At 50.7% G+C, this 22,055-nt stretch overlaps 1 protein-coding gene across 9 annotated transcripts in view; it reads right to left on the bottom strand.

Moving 5' to 3' along the window:
* Positions 1-239: 239 nt before the first annotated feature.
* Positions 240-22,055, bottom strand: part of HAGHL (hydroxyacylglutathione hydrolase like) — a 39,560-nt gene continuing 17,744 nt past the window's right edge. For all 9 annotated transcript variants that reach the window (XM_030212329.1, XM_030212321.1, XM_030212322.1 and 6 more), the window contains 4 exons: positions 12,770-12,871; positions 11,703-11,782; positions 8,706-8,909; positions 240-1,860 (listed from right to left, as the gene is read on the bottom strand). In XM_030212329.1, the coding sequence (XP_030068189.1) occupies positions 8,759-8,909; positions 11,703-11,782; positions 12,770-12,871 (333 nt within the window). In that variant the 3' untranslated portion in view covers positions 240-1,860; positions 8,706-8,758. The remainder of the gene's footprint in view (positions 1,861-8,705; positions 8,910-11,702; positions 11,783-12,769; positions 12,872-22,055) is intronic.

The following is a 22,055-nucleotide window of genomic DNA, read 5'->3' as shown; positions in this document are numbered from 1 at the left end:
GGGTAGCTTATTGGATTGAGAGGGTCCTGAACTGGCCACGAAGCTGACTCAGCTCTTCTTATTTTCTAATGGACTGGACACTGTCAGAGACGGGTCAATGAGCCTCGGGCTGAGTCAGCATGGAGTATGTTTCTCCCTCAAATTACAAAACACTTCAATACGTTTAGCAGGGTAAACCTGCAACACACCTCAAACGAACAGTAATGGTATGAAAAGCACAAAGAACAAATTAAAAACAATTTCACTTAAACCATATATTAAGCAGGTTTATTTCTGCAAAGAGTTACAGTGTTTGCGCCATAGAAAGCTGTGTTATCCAAAAAGCTTGCATTACTTTACATTCCACGTATTTAGCAATTACAAAAAAAATTCATTAATCTTGTAATAGGTAGTGGGATCAGCAACCATGAGGACATCACTCAGTGTGTTCCGTTCCAGTTACCCCTCTTTCAACGCTGCAGACCAGTCTAACTTACATACTAGGAGGTAATTTTAGGCAGCTGTTTCAGCAAATGACGAACCTGGAAAACGGCCTTTATTGCTGGGGGAGTATAAATACACATCTAATACACTGACAGAGTTTACACACCCTCCCCATGCGGGGGAGGAGGGGAAGCATAGTGTTTGCACATACACACATTTACACTTTCACAGCAGATGTTAATTTGTGCAATAGTACCTGGGTGCTATTTGGGGGGGGGTCATTGTAGAAGCCTGTTTGCATAAGCACCAAAGGAGCTGTTTAAAAATAACTCCTCAAATATTTCTCTCAATGTGCCCCATCTCCTGTGAGGAAAGGAGAAGTCATGATGGGTTTATGTGACAGCACCAAAGATTTAAAACAGAAAAGGGGGCAATAAGATATCTGTATGGGAGATGCACACATTGGTCCATGTAAAAAGAATAGTTTTTGCCACAAAGATAGCTGGTGGTAAGGGAAGGGAGAGGAAGGGGGGGGGGGGGGGGGTCAGAAGTTTGTGAATAAGCACGGAGATTTAATGTTCAAATATCTTTACATACTTTGAACCTGCTCCCATGCAAACAAACCCAATTCTATGCACAGGAGCTATGTTTTCAAAGGGAAACTCTGCCAGAATGACAGCTGCAGAGGACTGACTACGAGGATAGCTTGATGTACTGAAAATGAGCCTGATTATATAACAAAACCCCTCCTGAAGGCCATGTGCCTTAATAAAATAGGTTCCCACATTCAGCTCCAACAGCACACAAATGCCAATGAACAAATTTATACCTATGCCAAACCAGGTGTGACGTGTGTGCATGCACTTGACATGAGTACTCAGTTTATAAAAGAACATTGGACTGAGGAAGGGTGAACGTGCCTTGGACCTAACACCCCTGGGAATGCCTAGAAAGCAGCCTCTGTATAAAGTATATCATGGTGCAATTTCATAAAAGGCAGCCCTTTGGACCACGCTTCCGTTCAGTTAGTGCAGAGTACAAGCAAAACACCACCGAATGAATATCCGGGCCAGGATGTGTTCCAACTGCTTTCACAATCTGTCCAACCTTTTACTTTTTCATAACATTCTTGCATTATACATAGAATCCGCCAAGGTACAAAGCAGATTTTATTACCCTTCTGAATACACATACTTGCAAAGGCCTATACAGGATCTGGTGACTGCAGATCTGGGTTATTTGTGTTTAGACAGTTGTCTAAATTTAGTGCAAATGTTACATTAATTAAAAATCTCAACCTTAATGTGATTTCAAGTGTATTTCCCAAATGAAGGCAGCACATCGGTGCAAAATGCAGCAGAGCACTGGTTAATGTTGGTGAATTCAGCAGCAACGCAGATGAGCCTTCCTCTTCATCTCAGATTCAGCGTCCAACCTCTGGAAAACAGATGTTTTGTCATTATGTTTCTTCAACAACAGACAGTTCTGAGCAGCAGCAGCCCAGCTCCTACAAGCAGTCAGGCTTCTTACTTTTTTTTTTTTTGTTACATTTGTACCCCGTGCTTTCCCACTCATGGCAGGCAATGGAGGGTTAAGTGACTTGCCCAGAGTCACAAGGAGCTGCCTGTGACGGGAATCAAACTCAGTTCCTCAGTTCCCTAGGACCAAAGTCCACCAGCCTAACCACTAGGCCACTCCTCCACTTAACCCTTGAACTCAGATCAATACTTTAAGCAGTAGAGGTATGTGCAAGTCTTCCTTCATCTCAAAGGCTTTAGATACAGGTTTTATCACTCAGTGAAGCTTCAAGAGGAAGCAGAGTCAAAAAAGGTAATAACCAAACTGCCATGAACAGCTTTTCTACCAATAACATCCGGGAAAAAAACCCCAACCCACCGAGATTTGAGCCTGCTTTTACCGCAGGCCTGTTTTCTGGCCTAAATTCCGCTTATATTTGTTTCCCCCCGCTCTAAATCCCTTCACGAAATGTAGGTAAAAGTTATTTAACTTACACCAAGAATACCTAATATCCAACGAGCACAGTTCCATGGCTGAAAGTGGCTTAAATATTGACGTCAAAGAATTATGCGTCCACTATTGACTTTTAGACTTAAAATGTTATTGTTCGCGGAGACACAGAATCATTTTGCTTCCAAAAACAGTTTGATGGTCACAGGGAAGTAGCTGCTATATGTTTCTCTGTATGTATACGACATGTTTGTGAAAACCTGCAAAGGTGCCAGCACTCTATTCCCTAATCCAGCTTGTTTACTTCTTCTTTAGGGTTAATCCACTTAACACAAATTTCATGAACCCCTGTCACCTCTCTGTGCTGACAGAGGCCTTTTTCTGTGGAATTTGTTGCCAGAGAATGTGGTAAAGGCAGTTAGCTTAGCAAAGTTTAAAAAAGGTCCATAGACCATTATTAAATTGGACTTGGGGAAAATCCACTGCTTATTTCTGGGATAAGCAGCATAAAATGTGGTGAAATTAGATCTTACCTGCTAATTTTCTTTCCTCTAGACCCTCCAGACCGGTCAAGACGCATGGGTTATGTCCTCCTACCAGCAGAGGGAGACTGAGAAACACTGAGCTTTTGAATACTGTATATATAACCTGTGCAGTACATCCACTAGCCAGTATAACCCTGACAAAGCAGAGAAACCAAAAACATCAACTAGAACTAACAACCCCGTACGTGGTCACTGTCAACTGGACACTGTCTTCATATCTTTCATTGTGTCCTTTGAATTGTGTGTGCTTCCACAGGTGGACTAATAAACACGGTCACACCTGACCAGACTTATACAAACAAAGTCTGAAACCATAGAAACCACACTCAACAGCTGCCAAGATAGAACAACAGACAAACCGACCTCCTGGCCTACAGTACAGACAGGGCGGGCCTTGACCGGTCTGGAGGGTCTAGAGGAAAGAAAATTAGCAGGTAAGATCTAATTTCACCTTCCTCCACGACCCTCCAGACCGGTCAAGACGCATGGGACGTACCCAAGCAGTAAGATCCTAAGGGCGGGATCCACGTAGGCCAGAGGTCAACACTGCAGCCCCAAAACCTGCCTCATCCTTGGCATGCACATCAATCCTGTAATGTTTAACAAAGGAATGCAATGACGACCAAACCGCCGCTCGACAAATATCTAACGGAGGAATCATACTACTCTCCGCCCAGGAGGTCGCCATTCCCCTGGTAGAATGAGCCGAAAATTCCTTAGGGACCACGCGGCCCTTCAGCAAATACGCCGAAGCAATGGACTCCTTCAACCATCTAGCTATCGTAGCTTTGGAAGCTGCCGCGCCCTTTCTTGCACCACCATGGAGAACGAACAAACGATCAGAAAGCCTATAGTGTCGAGTTCTGGAAACGTAACAGCGCAAGACTCTACGCACATCCAACTTGGCCAGTCGACGCTGCTCCGCATCCCCCGCCAAGTCACCCAACACTGGCAAAGAAATCACTTGATTCACATGAAACTCTGAAACCACCTTGGGCACAAAGGACGGCACCGGGCGCAACGAAACCTTCTCCTTAGAAAAAACCAAAAAGGGCTCTCTACACGACAAAGCCTGAAGTTCTGACACTCGACGGGCTGAAGTAATAGCCACCAAGAACACCGTCTTTAGGGACAGATCCTTATCTGAAACAGAAACCAAGGGCTCAAACGGCGGCCTCACCAAAGCCTCCAAAACGAGATTCAAATCCCACGGAGGCACCAACCGCCGCCGGGGCGGGCGCAGTAACTTAACACCCTTCAAAAAACGAACCACATCAGGACTAGAAGCTAACGACTTTCCCTGGAGCTTCCCACGGAAACACGACAAAGCCGCCACCTGCACCTTCAAAGAGGACAAGGCCAAACCCCTGTCCATACCATCCTGTAAAAACTCCAAGACATCTGTCACCGACGCCCGAAAGGGAAGAACCTGCCTAACTGCACACCAATGCTCAAATACTCTCCAGACCCGGACATACGCCAACGAAGTGGACTGCCTACGCGAGCTCAACATTGTATCAATCACTCTGGACGAAAAACCTTTCTTCCTTAACCTGTGCCTCTCAAGAGCCAGGCCGTAAGCGAGAACCGATCCGGATCTGGCATAACTATCGGTCCCTGACACAACACCCCTGAATCTGACAATGGCAGAGGATCCGCTATCGCCAACCGCACCAGATCTCCGTACCACGGCCGACGTGGCCAATTCGGGGCTAACAAGATCACTCGTCCGGGGTGCCGAGCGATGCGCTGAATCACCCGACCGACCAACGGCCATGGGGGAAACACATACAGTAACTCCTGCGGCCACGGCATTAGAAGCGCATCTATGCCTTCCGCCCGAGGATCCCTCCGACGACTGAAAAACCTCTGAACCTGAGTATTGCGGGCCGTTGCCATCAGGTCCATCACGGGAAGTCCCCAGACCGCCACAATGCGATTGAACACCGACCGATGAAGCGACCACTCTCCGGGGTCTAGAGCATGCCTGCTTAGGTAATCTGCCTCCACGTTGTCTACTCCAGCCACATGCGCCGCGGAGAGCGCTAGCAGATGGACCTCCGCCCATTGACACAACAGCGCCGCCTCCTCCGCGACCGCCTGACTCTTTGTGCCCCCCTGACGGTTGACATAAGCCACGGCGGTGGCGTTGTCGCAAAACACCCTGACTGCTTTCTGCATCAGCACACTTTGAAACGCCTGAAGCGCTAGTCGAATGGCCCTGGTTTCCAGACGATTGATGGACCACTGAGCTTCTACCTGAGACCAGCGTCCTTGAGCTACCTGACCGAGACAATGAGCTCCCCAGCCCTGAAGACTGGCGTCTGTGACGAGAACCACCCACTGCGGAGCCTCCAACGGCATTCCCTTTTCCAGATTGCCTGGATCTAGCCACCACTGGAGACTGAGGCGTGGGGCTACCGGCAGCTGAAGGCGGACATCCAACTCCTGCGACAGGGGCGCCCACCGACGAAGAAGAGCTGACTGCAACTGCCGCATATGCGCCCGAGCCCACGGAACTACCTCTATGGTGGCCGCCATTAACCCCAGGACTTGCAGATACTCCCGGGCCGTCGGAGCCGCCTCTGACATAAATAGACGAATCTGACCCTGCAACTTGCGAATTCGGGGGCCCGGCAGGAAGACCCGACCGTTCCTGGTATCGAATAGAACCCCCAGGTACTCCAGCGACTGCGACGGCACCAGGTGACTCTTGCCAAAGTTCACTACCCAGCCCAGAGACTGAAGAAACTGCACCACTCGAGCAGTAGACACCTCGCTCTCCGACTGGGACTTGGCCCGAATCAACCAATCGTCCAGGTACGGGTGCACCAGAATCCCCTGCTTCCGCAAGGCTGCCGCCACTACCACCATGATCTTGGAAAAGGTTCGAGGAGCCGTTGCTAAACCGAAAGGCAGAGCACAAAACTGAAAATGCTTTCCCAAAACCGCAAAGCGCAGAAATCGCTGATGAGCGGCCCGAATAGGGATGTGTAGATAAGCCTCCGTCAGATCCAAGGACGTGAGAAACTCCCCCTCCTGCACCGCGACAATGACCGACCTCAATGTCTCCATGCGAAAAGAGGGGACTCTGAGAGCCGCATTGACTGCCTTCAGATCTAAGATAGGCCGAAAGGCGTCCTCCTTCTTTGGGACTACAAAATAAATTGAATAGCAGCCCAAGCGGCGTTGAGCGGCGGGAACAGGTACCACCGCCCCCAGACTGATCAAACGAGCCAGAGTGTCTCGCACCGCTGCCCGCTTGAGCCTTGAATGACAAGGGGACTCCAGAAACCTTTCGGGAGGCGAGCCGTCGAACTCCAGAGCGTACCCGTCTCGCACCACTTCGAGGACCCACTGATCCGATGTGATTTGGGCCCAGTCCTGGTAAAACAGACTCAGCCGAGCCCCTACCCGAACCAGAGCCTGGGCCCGAACACCTTCATTGCGAACTACGCCCCGAAACCTGTCCTCCCGCGGAAAAATCGCGCCCTCCGCGCCGATTCCCCCGAAAGGACTGAGTTCTCTGAAAGAACCGACCTCTAAAGGGCCCACTAGTCCTCCCGGGCCTATACCGGCGAGCCTCCTTAAACCTGCCTCGGGAGGAAGTACCCCTGGACGCCCCTTTTGGACGAAAATCCGGAAGCCGAGGGGCCTTGGCATCGCTGAGTCCACGCACCAACTTATCCAAATCCTCCCCAAACAGCATGGACCCCTTAAAAGGAAGCGAACAAAGCTTAGCTTTGGAGGCCGCGTCAGCGACCCAACCTCGCAACCACAGTGCCCTACGTGCCCCCACCAGCATAGCCATATTCTTGGCCGAAGCACGGAGCAAATCATAAAGCGCATCAGCCAAAAAGGACGATCCCATTTCCAATTTGGCCAATTCCTGTACCCCTGAGGTCCCAACCTCCACCGAATCATCCAGCAGTTTCTCGGCCCAACGGAAACACGCCCGCGCAACTAGCCCCCCACAAATCGAGGCTTGCAGGGCCAGGGCCGACAGATCAAAACTCCGCTTGAGGAAGGACTCAAGTCTCCTATCCTGGGGATCACGGAGAGCAGTCCCCCCGTCCACCGGTATAGCCGTGGCTTTTGTAACTGCTGTCACCACTGCATCCACTGTGGGAGCCTTAAAGGTATCTCTATCTTCCTGTGGGAGCGGGTACAGTCTCGACATAGCTTTAGACACTTTACAGGGAGAATCCGGCGAATGCCACTCTTGAAACACCATATCCCGGATGTCCTTATTCATGGGAAAGGACCTAGCCTGCCGCTGAATCCCCTTCACCAAGGGATCCACCTGTCTAACCTCCCCCAAAACCGCCTCTGGCTGATCAAACTTGAGGGTGGAAGAAATCTGCTCAATGAGCTCCGCAAGCTCCTCCCTGTGAAAAATCCGCACTACAGAGGGATCCTCCCCCGGGACCACCAACTCCTGATCCTGAGGCCCCTCAAGCCCCTCAGGGTCCCCAATATCACTGAAAACACCTTCGGATCCTACCGGGGAGAACCCCTCCTCGTCATCCCACTCAAACCGGGGCCTCTTCGCCAGCGCCGCACTAGCCCCCTCCCCTAAAGATGGGGGACCAGCCTTCCAGGCTTGAAAAAGGGTCCAAACAAAATCCGGAGGAAAACCAACGCCTCCTGTACCCTCAGGCACCCCCTTCGGAGCCGATCCGGGAGCAGCAGGGCCAAAAACAGCTGATTCCGCGGGACGCGCGGAATCCAAAATGGCGGCCGTTCCCGCCAAAACTAAATTTGTTGAAACCGTCCCTGCCGGTGCTCCTGCTGTCCCCGATGCCCCCGAACTAGCTGGGGCCTCCGCAACCAACACCGGGGGTGCCGCCATCGGCGAGGCCTGCTTTGGTTCGCCGCACAAACGGCACTGGCCTCCCGGCGCTTCTATGCCTCGGCGCGAGCACGCGCGACAGCGGAGCAGTTTGCCTGCCATGCCCTCGAAGCACACCACCCGCTGTGCTGAGCGGCGCACACGCTGTCTCTCACAGCTTCCCCCCAACAAGAATCGCTCTGCTCTCTTTCGCTATCGATAGGAAACGAACCTGCCGTCCGTTCCTATCTACATAAAGCCTCAGACGGCTCTTAAAGAAATATCACCCAATTTCTCTTCCTTTCTCTCTTTCTGTCTGGCAGCTGAAAAGTGGGGGGCTCTCAAGGCTACAATCATAGAAAGCAGCCGAGGCACAACGCTGCCAGCATCTCCAAGGAGAGCAGCACAGGGGGAGGGACCTGAACACAGGTGTAACACCCCAGGGGGAAATACTGGGCCCCACCGGACCCAGGGCCCCGAAGCACTTTTTTTTTTTTTTTTTTTACCACGTACAGGGAGTAGTCTAAACTAATAACTTAGGCAATAAGAGAGGAAACTCCTCAACTGAATAATCAAACTACCTCACCAGACTATTGAAGACTGCACAGGCTGTCCATCTACCTCTGCTGAGACTGAGAAAATACTGGCTAGTGGATGTACTGCACAGGTTATATATACAGTATTCAAAAGCTCAGTGTTTCTCAGTCTCCCTCTGCTGGTAGGAGGACATAACCCATGCGTCTTGACCGGTCTGGAGGGTCGTGGAGGAAATTGCACTTTTTTGGGATCTTGCCAGGTATTTGTGACCTGGATTGGCCACTATTGGAAACAGCACCAGTGAAAGATCTACTTCCAAGAGTTACACTGCTACATCTTACAAAACCCATTTCTGCCTAAAGATGGACAGCGACCTGAACAGAATGAATAAATCAACGTACGCTGTGTTGTCATTTCAGAGCGTGGCAGCAACTGCTGTCCTTCTCCCCAAAGCTCAAGGGCGAAAAAGCCCCCACTCCAAAGCCAGCCGCACAGGGGCCGGCAGAGTCTCTTTTGGCTTTTTGAAATTGTCCTTCATTGTCCGGAGTGCAGCCATCACTTCCACAGGATCAGTCTGACCGGTAAACTTCTGCACAGATTCTTCTCTGCAATTCAAAAATAGATTAGTTAGAAATGAAAGTATTTTACGCAGTTATGTTATTTGACATCGCTAAAGCAAGACAAAGAAAGTAACAAATGGAGAAGACAGATTTCAAAATCCCTCAGGCTACTATGCTAAGCACTGCAAAGCATTTTGTATCAGGACAACATGGTAGCATTTCTCCTCTACTGCTAATTCAAGACTCCGTTCCTTTTATCTCGCTGCACCTCACGCCTGGAATAGACTTCCCGAGCCTGTACGTCTGGCCCCGTCTTTAGCCGTTTTCAAGTCCAAATTCAAAACCCACCTCTTTACCACTGCTTTTGACTCCTAACTCACTTACCCTGTCCTTTATCCTCACCTCTTCATTCTCTTACCCTTAATTGTTCTGTTTACCTGTCTTTTATCTAGATTTTAAGCTCTTTGAGCAAGGACTGTCTTTTGTGTATGGTGTACAGCGCTGCGTATGCCTTGTAGCGCTATAGAAACGATAAGTAGTACTAGTAGTAGTAGCAACACTAAGACACGAGGGCTATAGGCAGGGGCGTAGCCAGACTTTGACCGGGGGGGGGGGGGGGGGAACGGGACATTTTGGGCCGCATGCTCAGTTTCATTAAAACGAGCGTGCACGGCGCTGAAAAACAGGACAGGGCGCCAGCAATGTAAGACCAGTGCAGGACAAATGCCTTAGCTGGTGGGGGTTGGGGCCCCGGAAACAGTTTGAGAGGGCCCAGGCCCCCGTGGCCCCCCAGTAGCTACGCCACTGGCTGTAGGTACAGGGTGAAATGCTGCACTCCCTGGCCAGACTTTAGGTTGGAGGGCTGCCACATGCTGAAACCACTACAGAGAAATGCTATTCTCACAGTTCATGTGTAGCAACACTGCAACAAGATGTAATAAGATCTATTCTCTCTCTAATAGATCACCAGGGAAGAGTCAGAATTACTGGCAACCACATAGTCTTTAAATCCCCAACTCTCTCCTCTAATAACCAGGCTCATTAGTGAAAGCAGCAGAGATCAGAGTAGGTCTAGAAGGTGTTATTTGTTGTATCATGCTACTACTACTAACATTTGTATAGCGCTACCAGGCATATGCAGCGCTGAACATGAGACACACAGAGACAGTCCCTGCTCAAAGAGCTTACAATCTAGGTAAAAACAGACAGACAAGTCATTTACGGGCAAGGGAATTACTGGTAAAGAGGAACAGGAGAGAAGGAGGGCAAATGAGTAGGGTTAGGAGCCAAAGGCAGTAGTGAAAAGGTGGGTTTTCAGCATAGATTTAAAAACAGGTAGAGATGGGCTCAGGAAGTCGGTTCCAGGCATAAGGAACGAAGTCTGGAGTTAGCGGTGGAGGAGAAGGGGGACGATAAGAGAGATTTGCTAAAAGTTAGGATCACGTCAAGCCATTGCCAAAAAGAGTACACTAGCCACCTGTCACAGCCGGGATTAAGTTTAAGGTGCTGGTCTTGGCTTTTAAGGCATTTACTACCCGATTACCATGTTATACTGACGGCTTCACCATTCCTTCTGCAGCCACACAGTTCCAAGACCTTTCCAGTCAGGCTACTTCTTGTTCCTTCTTGGTTTCGCATTAAACTGGAATCCACCATGTGGTCTGCTTTCTGCATATGCAGCTCTTTTGTGGCTTTAATTTTATTTGTCTAAGGGGCCCTTTTACAAAGGCTCACTGAAAAATGGCCTGCGGTAGTGTAGGCGTGCGTTATGGATGTACGCAGAATCATTTTTCAGCGCACCTGTAAAAAAAAAAAATGCCTTTTTTAATTTTTTGATGAAAATGGCTGCGCGGCAAAATGAAAAATTGCCACGCGTCCATTTTGGGTTTGAGACCTTACTGCCATCCATTGACCTAGCGGTAAGGTCTCACGCGGTCTATGTGCGTAAAATGCTGATTACTGCCCACGTGCCAGAAAATGAAAAATTATGTCACATGCTGGTCAAAAATGAAATTACTGCGGTAGCCGGGTGGTAACTCACAACTGACGCGTGTTGGCCAGGCGTAGGCGCCTACGAGGCTTAGTAAAAAGGCCCCTTAGTTTTTCCCTTTTAATATCCATTTGGGTTTTCAGCAGTGTATTAAGTTATATAATAAATAAATAAATCTCATAGCAGCCATGCGGCTACCAAGATTTTGACTTCAGAACCCCTTCTATCTAGTGTGTAGCAGGGGCGTAGCCAGACTTCAGCGGGCGGGAGGGGGGTCCAGAGCCCGAGGTGAGGGGGCACATTTTAGGCCCCCCCCCCCGGCGCCGCCAACCCCCCACCACCAACGACCCTCTCAACCCCCTCCCGCCGCCAACAACACGCCATTGCCTACCTTTGCTGGCGGGGGACCCCAACCCCCGAGGTCCTCTTCTTCCAAATCCCACGCAAGGCTTCGTTCTAGTCTGACGTCCGTCAGACTCACAGAAACAGAACAGCCTTGCAAGGCTTCGTTCTGTTTCTGTGAGTCTGACGTCCTAGAACGAAGCCTTGCGCGGGATTGGGAAGAAGATGACCTCGGCTGGCGGGGATTGGGGTCCCCCACCAGCAAAGGTAGGCGATGGCGGGTTGTTGTTGGTGGCGGCGGCGGAGGGTGGATTCGAGACAGTCATCAGCAGGGGGGCCCAGGCCCCTGTGGCCCCACATAGCTATGCCCCTGGTGCGTAGACTCAGCAGCCAACAAATATATTCATAACGTTGATATGATATGGTCATCATAATTTCTCTGAAGACTAATAAATCTATCAAGGGACCTCAACTACAGCAGGCTCCGTCCAGCGAGCAGTACTCACGTTATTCTCATGAAAGGGTTGTAATCAAATTCGTCTTCCAGCGTAGAAGGCACAGTGGGTAAGTCCTCGTCATCTCGAGCCTGGAAATAAACCACAGACGGAAGTCAAAAGGACAGTCTTCAATGGCGTTCCCTTACAGGGCAGTTACTGAAGGCTCTGGAAAAAAAACAAAGCGGCAAACACAAGCCACCAGCTAAGAAGAGACCCTGTCCCCTGATATCAGTGTGGGCTCCAAAGAGCATTGCAGGGTTTAGACTATTAGCACTTCCTATGCTCTAAAATACACTTCATGATAGTGCAAACTGAATGCTGGCAATGTTTAAGCATTTTACCCATGTAAATGGATGTGTCTCAAAGCTGCCTACCCTGTATGTGAGCACAAGTAGGCAGTTTCACGATGTGCTTTTGTCCTAGTTTGGGGAAGTGTTCCTGGGAGCAAGGATCACAACACCGCATGCACTTTTTGTATCTTCAAGAGCACATGTGTAGTTTTAGTCAATCAGCAGGTGCAGCTGAGTGTCGTTATGTACATCTTTTTACTATGGAAACTGGTGCAAGTGTCACAGGTAAAATGTTAATTCACTTTAAAGATCACCAAAACACATTTGGAAAATGAGCTTCAGAGACCTCACTGGTCCCTTCTTCAGATGGACACCTTATGCTGGTCTTTAACTGAGCCTGCAGCTTTCTCCAGAAAACACCACCAATGGCAACTCGCCTCTAGAGCTTGCATGAGCATGACATAACGCAATAGAGAATATCAAAGAAAATAAGGCTTCTGTTAGAGGCACAGAGACTGCCAGCCAGTTCTGCTGACAACCATTAACTGCACGACAGCCCTAAGAGGGTGAAGAAATGAACTAAAAAATCTCAAAGACAGCGTTCTCAAACTGTGCAAGAGATCCTGTTTCCTCTGGCTTCTTCTGTTGCTTTAAGCCTCACACAAACCACCAGGCACTGGTGGATGAACATCAAACACAGCGCACTGCACTTCTCTCAGCGACACCCACCCCTCCATCCCAGCAAGCTTCACGGTTAAAAGAGGCAGACCAGAACCCAATCCTCACCTTGGCCCAAGTGAGCTTCTCTTTCACAGCCTCATTGTCTGGCTCCACTTTCAGTGCAAACTTCAAATTTGTGACGGTGCATTCGTGACCACAAAACACTTTCTAGAACAAAAACATTAAGCCACATAATTAGTGTCATGTCATGGATAGAGCTGGAGGTACATTACATATGCAGCCACCAATAAAGTACTTAGTAATAAAAAGACTGTTGGAAATGTTGAGACATTTGTATTTTCAAAAGCAGAAGAAAATTAATGGAAAAAAATCTCTCATTTGGGGAAGATATGACTTGACACAAATTGTCACAGATAGTTCCTGTCCACATGTCTAAAGCAGTGTCCTACTGGAATCTGTATCTGAGAGAGCAAGGAAAACACTGCAGCAATATAAACAGCTAATGTACAGGTCAGTACTTAACTCCACGGCCACAGCATTTAAATAAAAGCCAGATATTCACCTTGCGTAAAAACGTACATTTTTTTTTTAACAGCTTAAGAATAGAAAATGACCAAATATGGGCATAATTGGAATGGAAGCGTGGCCTAATGGTCAGTGCTGTGGCCTAAGAACCAGGGAGGCAGGTTCGATTCCCACAGCAGAACCTTGTGACTCTGGGCAAGTCGCTTAACCCTCCATTGCCCCAGGTACAAAATAAGTACCCGTATATAATATATAAATTGCGTTGACTCCAACCACAGAAAGGTGACGTATCAAGTCCCATCCCCCCTTTCTTCCCTATAAATACAAAGACAATCAATGAGATAAAACTTAGAGATGGAAAATTGAATCCTAGAAAGGATTAATATGATCTAGTATCAGAAATATAAAAACGTAACAGCACAGTAGAATAACCATAACAGAAATATGATAATGTCATCACAATACAAACGAAACACTTTAATAAACACACATTAGAGCATTCAATAACAACAAATAATAATATAAAATGCAAAACACACAAGTTGACAAACTCAATATCTTGGAATATAAACCCCCTACAAAAGAATCAGTTTCATCAAATTGAGCCTACAAATAGTTGGTAAAATGTGGGATACAAATGTAACAAATAAATAAATAACCCTACTAACCAAAATAGCACCGACTTCGATTCGCATCTGAACTTCAAGTAGTCTGTCCAACCCTCACGGCTTCTGCTAATGAATTTGACAGGCAGCGCTGTCGGCAACAGAAAGCTTAACTTTCTAAATCAAAGTAACCATCAGCAAGTTAGCAACAACCAACCATTAGTCACTGGCAGACAGCGTAGCGAATCGAGGGCCAGGGTGAGAAGGTCCTGAGCACTGACCCTAGATACCAATCGAATCACAGCACTTCAGGCTAATTATAATGCACATGTATAGGTTAAATTGCAGCAATCTGGATTATTAAATACAGTAATAGAGAAAAATGGTCTCTCCAATCTGCCCCGTCCATGCCATCTCCTATCCCTATCATAGTAACATAGTAAGTGATGGCAGATAAAGACCTGAATGGTCCATCCAGTCTGCCCAATAGTCACATTTGTTATCAATTCAAGATCTAAATCAACAATGAACGTGATATTATATACTTGATCAAAGTGAAGGAGTGGAACGCCGGTACTACCTGAATACTACTGAGCAACAGGACAACCTCATGTTTTGTGCCTACTGATGGACTTTTACTTATGCACTCTACCTCTGCTTTTGGCTATTTGGCCACACCTTATTACTGCACTGGACATTTGTGCCTTATCCAGTTTTACTGTTTACTAACAAGACAAGTTTGCTGTTTACTAATGTACAGACAGAATGCAGGGCTATTGGATATATAGCTTGTAACAGTAGTTTGCAAGGCCTATACAAGACCAGCTTGCACGTAGCAACGCCATCTGAATAGGCAACCTTGGAGGGTGCTGACACCCCCCCCCTGCATTCCTGAGCCGCACCTTATCTCCTGTGCTAGAAAGGAGCATTGTGTGTGTACAGAATAAGCTGCTAAGTTTCATTTTTCTTGCCAGTATCATTTCAGTGTTATGACGTGTGTACGTACTGGGACTACAATTTTGTACTGTAAGAACTACAAATGTTTACTGCGCATGACAGGTATGACGTGTAAGGGGCCAAATGCGCAGGCCCAGTAGGGAAGTATAAATGTAAGTGTCAGATGATTTATGACACACAGTGTCCCGAGGCTACTCGGTGCTGTTCACTTGCTAGCAATAAAGTTGCCTTGTTTGGAACCAAATTTGCCTTTCGTCTCCTGATTTCCCACCTGTTTCATTGGCGACCCAGATGGGACAGAAGTAGAAAGGGGAATCGGATTATATTCTTCCCCTCCCCCACTGCAGTCGGATCGGGTCATCGATTCCCACCCGAGGAGGTGGTGAGTGGCCACCGCTGATTTCAGCGTCCATCTCCCGGAGGAGGGCCGATCCACTCCGCCTGACTGTGGAGGGGGCTGTGTGGTTCCGACAAGGCACCTTTTTCCATTTCAGGGAGAAGCGCACGACGGCGCGGCCTGCGACCCCGGCGGACAGGCGAGTATACTCTACGTAGTGACCGGCCCAGTAAGGACCGAAGAAGAGGCGTGATCACCCTCTTTTAGCCAGTGACTAATACGGACTATTGGTATCCGACTAGGTCCCGAAACTCACTAGGCTCCGGCGACGAAACCGAGCGGCGAACGAACGGGGGGGTTTCTTGTGGCGTATGAAAGTGTGTGAGTGGGCTTGCAGTTCCAGGCCGGGCGACCGCGTCCTGGTCAGGCCGAGTGTTGACCCTTCTGTGTCTGGTGGAACGAGACCCCTTACTCCTCCACCTCCCCTTTCCCCCTTTGTCCGTCACCTGTCCTTTGGCACTCAGGTTAGGATGGGCGGGGGTGGGTCTTCACCGTTAGATTTAATGACGGAACACTTTAGCGAAGTGTTCGACCTAGATAAATGTAGCAGGGCCGGGATGATACAGAGATGTCAATTTATGTGGCCAGGGCTAGGAGTTGCTGGATGGCCCCCGGAAGGGTCATTCGAGTATGACAAAGTGGCGGCGGTCATGAATATTGTTATAATTGAGGGAAACCCAGGCTGTCCCGAGGACATTCCATACATAGAAGCGTGGTTGGACGTAGTCCGGGATCCGCCGGCCTGGGCCCAACGGAAGGTAGAAAAGGCCGCCCTTATGTTGGTAAAGCAGAGAAAAGGCCGGAAAACCAAACTTAGAACCCTGCCGACCCATGCCTTCGCTCTCCAAAGCTCGGCAACCGCTGCCGTCCCGAAGGCCGCAGGGACCGCCCCCATACGGCCTACCGCCCCTAGCACTGAAGCCACTGAGACCACGCCCCCTGCTACCAGAGTTAAGGCAGGAACTACGCCCAGTACTACCAACACACTTTCTAGAAAAAAACCCCCAAAGAAGACCGCAGGGAAAGTTCAGGGTTTGGCCGAGAAGAAGCCTCCAAAAGCCCCGATACTTGCTACGGCGGAAGCATACGAAGACGACGTCGCGCCGCCGCCCTATGCTCCTATGTACCCTGACCTTACGGGCCTAGCAGAAGGCCCCGCTGACGCCGAGACTTCCGGGTCAGAGTCGGATGCCGGGGAGACGTCCCGCCCAGCCTCACCTGAGTCACCTGGCCTCGCAACCACACGGAAGAGTACACGGGTTGTGAAGAACATTACTCGGTTCCCCCAATCGAGTCCGCAACAGGCCCTTCCGTCCAGCCGAAAAGGGGGAACCTCTCACTTATTCCCAGTCCGACAGTCCACCACCTATACCCCTAACCCGGCAGAGGGGGGGGGCCAGCCAATCGAATCAACAGTCTATAGTCACGTTCCCTTCTCAAGTGCCGATTTGTATAACTGGAAATTCCATGGGCCGTCCTACGACCAGAAACCCGAGCAGCTGATAGAGCTGGTGGAAGGCATTATATACAGCTACAATCCAACTTGGGCCGACCTTAGGCAGTTGAGCGCCCACATCCTGACCTCTGAAGAACGCCGACTTTTACAACAAAATATGGAGCAAGCCATCCGGGATGCGAATCCGGCCCATGCCAATTTACAGAACCTACTAGAAACGGAGGCACCCATCGCTGCCCCCACGTGGGATTACCGAACCGCCGAAGGCCAAACCTTTATCCGCCGATACCAACAGGCGTACCTGGCCGCCTTAAAGAAGGGGAAGCAGAAGGTTACCAACATGGGAAAAATCCACAGTGTAGTCCAACAAAAGGAGGAGAGTCCAGGGGACTTCCTTGAACGACTTATGGAAGCATTTAGGAGGCACAGCCCGATAAATCCCGAGGACCCTAAGAACCTCCCAACCGTGGTTATGAGTTTTGTTAGCCAGTCAGCACCGGATATACGAAGAAAACTACAGAGAACGGAGGGGTTCGAAGGGATGAGCCTAAGCCAACTGAAAGCTATAGCTGATCGCGTGTTCGGATATCGCGACCAGGAGGAGAAGGTGGAGGCCCGGAAGGAATCGACCAGACGGATGCGGGAGAAGGCAGATGTATTGGCTACGGTGTTGGAAGAACGAATGAGGTCTAGACCAAAGGGGAGGGGCAGGAGAACAAGAGGAACGCGGTCCCCCATAGGGCGTAACCAGTGTGCAAATTGCCGACAAGAAGGACACTGGTGGGCTGATTGTCCAGAGGAGATACGGGACAACCCGAGAGAAGAGGAATCATGGGACCGGCAGAGAGAGGAGGAGACCGGCGACCGCACGGGGGCCCCTAGGCGAGGCCGGGGAAGGGGCCGAAGAGAGAGAGGACGGGATGACCGGAGGGAATGGCAGATGGCTGTGGACGCTACCCGAGACGGCACAGCATGAAGAAACCGGGAGGGCAAAGTCCCCACTGACCCTCTGGTGGAAATTCGGGTGGGGACAGAATCTATGAAGGCCTTACTAGACACAGGGGCCCAGCGATCTGTTATCACCACTGCCATAGCCCCAGCCACGAAAGAAACTATACCAATTGTGGGAGCCTCCGGGAAATCCCTTGCGGCCCCCCTCCTCAAAGAGCGCCAAGTCCAGATCGGAGGGACGATGGTGTCCCATCAGTTCATACACATCCCTGGGTGCCCGGTCCCCTTGATTGGTCGAGACTTACTCTGTAAGCTCCAGGCCACCCTAAAGTTCAAGACTACGGGTGAAGTGGAAGCTCGCTTTGAAGATCGGCCAGTAACACTTATCTGTCCAGTAAGAGAAGAATGGAGACTACACGCTCCCCCAACTGTGGGACCCGGCGACTGCCGTTACGACCAGAACACCCCTTTCGCCCAGCAGAGGCGGGCCATAATGGATGAAGTGCCTGATGTATGGGCGGAATTGAACCCCGGCGGACTGGCCGTAAACGCTATCCCCATCTGGATTGAGCTCAAACCAAATGCTCAAGTTGTCAACCAAGGACAATACCACATCCCCTATGCAGCCCGGCATAGTATGCACACACATTTACAGAAACTCCTTCAACAGGGAGTCCTTAAACCAATCAGATCCGCATGGAACACCCCATTGTTGCCCGTTAAGAAGCCAGGAACATCCGAGTACAGACCCGTCCAGGACCTGAGGAAAGTCAACAACCAGGTAGCCGACATAGTTGCCCTCGTACCAAACCCATACTCCATCCTGGCCCAAGTGCCATCTCAGACCAAGTGGTACAGTGTCATTGATTTGAAGGACGCCTTCTTCTCCATCCCTCTTGCTGTTGACAGCCAAAAGTTGTTTGCCTTCACGTGGGAAGACTTACAGACGGGAACCAAGCAGCAATATACATGGACCCAGCTTCCTCAGGGGTTCAAGAACTCCCCCACCCTCTTTGGTGACCAGCTTGCCCAGGACCTGAAAACGTACCAAGACGAGTACGGGCCGGTCGTCCAATACGTGGATGACCTGTTGGTGGCCCGTGAGACGTACACGGACTGTGCAGAAGCCACCCTTTACCTCTTGAAAACCCTGGAAGCCCAGGGGTACCGGGCCAGTCGCAAGAAGGCACAGATATGCGAGATCGAAGTCGAGTATCTGGGGTTTCGCCTCCGAGAAGGCACCCGAAGGCTCGGTATCCCCCGAACCCAAGCCATCCGCAACCAACCCACTCCTGCAAATAAGAAGGAACTACGGGCACTCCTCGGAGCCGCTGGATATTGCCGCATTTGGATCATCAATTTTGCCATCCTGACCCACAGTTTGTACGCCAAACTGAAAGGACCTGAACTCGAGGGCCAAAATCTCCAGTGGGAGAAACACGAACTGAAAGCCCTTCAGGACCTCAAGGAGGCCCTTGTGGCCCCACCAGCGCTCGGACTGCCAGATGTGACTAAGCCGTTCTACTTGTTCATCGACGAAAAGAAGGGATTGGCACTTGGAGTCCTTACCCAACTGGTCGGTACCTGGCAACGCCCTGTAGCATACCTCTCCAAGAGCATGGACAACGTGGCACGAGGATGGCCGGGCTGCCTACGCAGCATTGCGGCTGCTTGTCTCCTGATACACGAGGCCAATAAACTCACATTCGGCCAAACACTTTTTGTGACCACACCCCACACCATCCGCGGCCTACTCGAGAGCCACGGACCCAGATGGATGACCAACTCCCGATTGGTCAAATACCAAGCCCTCCTGTGCGAAAATCCGGAGGTGCGGATCCTGGACACGACCAACCTCAATCCTGCCACCCTCCTTCCGGCCCCTGAACCACCACTCCACGACTGCGAAGAGGTAATGGCCACTGTGCACTCGAGCAGACCTGACCTGAAGGATCAACCCTGGCAAGGGGGCATCACCCTTTTTACCGATGGAAGCAGCCAGGTGATAGAGGGAATTCGAAGAGCTGGCTATGCGGTGGTATCTGAGGACCATGTGATCGAGGCTATGGCTCTGACACCCGGAACATCAGCCCAGAAAGCGGAGCTAATCGCCCTCACCAGAGCCCTCCTGTGGGCTGAAGGAAAAGTTGTTAACATTTACACCGACTCCAAATACGCTTTCCTCACCCTCCAGGTGCACGGAGCCTTGTACAAGGAGAGGGGATTTTTGACAGCAGAAGGGAAAGGACTTGCAAATGCCGCTGAGATCTGCCAATTACTCGAGTCGGTATGGAAGCCGAAGAAGGTGGCTGTGATGCACTGCAGGGCCCACACTGGAAGAACAGACCCTATCGCCCGGGGAAATCAGCGGGCAGACGACGCTGCAAAAAGGGCAAGTCAGCTCCCCTACTCCTCTCACCCTCCTGACCCCGTACTCGTCGTCCAGCTCCCTACGGAGACCCCTATCTACACCCCCCAAGAAACGGAATGGGCCCAACAAGAGGGTCTACAGTCACGCAATGGCTGGTGGATACTACAGGATGGGCGCATATGGATACCCGAAGCCTTGGCCTGGACGGTGGCCAAGGAGGCTCACGACCGCACCCATCTGGGAAGGGACGCCCTGGGGCGCTTACTTGAAAAGACCTACTACATCAACAAACTATCCCTGTGGACCAAAAACGCTTCCAGCCGATGCGCGACTTGTGCCCGGAACAACCCTCGAACGGGGCCCGGCCCTATGCCAGGACATGTTCTCCGAGGCACCAGCCCTTTCCACGTGTGCCAGATTGACTTCACACACATGCCCCCGGCGCGCGGCTACAAAGCTATCCTCGTCGCCGTGTGTACCTACACCGGATGGATTGAAGCCCAGCCTACTAGAACGGAAATGGCTAAAGAAGTTACCTCCCTACTGCTTCATCAAATCCTACCCAGATACGGCCTCCCCAAGCAAATAAACTCTGACAACGGTCCCGCCTTCGCTAGCGAAGTAACACAACAGCTCAGTACCAGACTGGGCCTCGATTGGAAGTTGCATTGTGCCTGGAGACCCCAAAGCAGTGGAGTAGTGGAGAGGGCTAACCGATCCCTGAAGAACCAGCTAGCCAAGCTATGCCAAGAAGCAAAAGCCAAATGGCCCGACCTGCTTCCACTGGCCTTGCTGCATCTTAGGTGTACCCCCAAGGCTACCGGCCTTACTCCCTACGAGATGATGTATGCTAGGCCACCACCACTACCCTCCTTTCCCGACTCCTTGCAGATACAGGGTGAGAGTTCCTTAGTGAAACAGATGAGAGCCTTACACCAGGTAGTGCAAGACATCCAGCAGTACACTGAAAGAGTAGCTCCCTTGGTCCTCACCAATCCTACGCACAGGTTCAGGGTGGGAGACGAGGTTTGGGTAAAAGAGTGGGATGAATCTGACTGCCTAAAGCCAAAATGGAAGGGGCCCTCCCTTGTTCTCCTAACGACCTCCACCGCTGTTAAAATTGCAGGAAGCCCAGTGTGGATACATTGGACCCGATTGAAGCCTGCTGCTCCCACTAGCAGCTCCCTGAAGCGTTGGACTGCGCACCAACATCCTGACGCTCCATTACGGCTGACTCTAAGAAAGACGTGACCACCAGATTCATGCCTGCCCAGCAACAGGAACTCAGTTTCTGGACCCACTGCGTTTTTGGCTCTCTCTTTATCGCAGCCATAATCGTGGGCCTTATCATCTTCTTGCTGCAAAGGCTCGGATACCTTCCACCGCATATATGATGCTGAGCCTACTACTCCTCCTTTGCTCAGTCCCGAGCTATTACCCCTTGAGCCTGAATTGCACTGAATGTTTGCGCCTCGTGCGCCACCGTATAGAGGGAGGATATCACCTAGTCACTACCCTCATTCACCAGACGCAGCCCCCGGAAGGCGATTGCCAGTTTCTCCCGACTTGTGCCCTCATCACTCCGAATGGCCTCCAACAGTTCCACAGATGCCTCCAAGGAAATCTCACTATCTGCCACAGCCCTACCAAACCAAGATACTACAATGTCACCCTCAGCGTAGGACTCCCTGCGTATGTGGCCGGACCTCCGGGAGTCGAGGGAGATGGCATTCTGTATTACATTAATTCTACTCGTATCCTTGTCGGTGGCATCCAAACTGTAGCAACCCTCACCTTCGACGTCTGTGCCGCCATGGACAAGCACCCTTGGTCTCGCAAGTGTGGTAGCCAGAGTTGGCGAGAGGCATACGTTAAGGACCACAAGTATGTCTGCCCCTTCAGTCCAGACATGAGATGCTGCTCCCCGTGGGTGTGGCTCCCATGCGCCGGCGACACTCGAGCCTCGGGCTGGGACCGAGTATGTGCTTATACGGGAGGAGGATATGCCGGATGCGCCGGCCTGGGCGAATTTCGTCGAGGTTCTGGTAACTATGTGTCCCTAGACTGGCCCATCCGAGGACACGACATGCCCTGGAGAGGAACGTGGGGCCTCGGCATTGACGGCGGAG

Source organism: Microcaecilia unicolor, chromosome 8, assembly GCF_901765095.1.
Source record: "Microcaecilia unicolor chromosome 8, aMicUni1.1, whole genome shotgun sequence".
NCBI lineage: Eukaryota > Metazoa > Chordata > Amphibia > Gymnophiona > Siphonopidae > Microcaecilia > Microcaecilia unicolor.
This window is presented reverse-complemented; position numbering and strand designations above follow the sequence as displayed.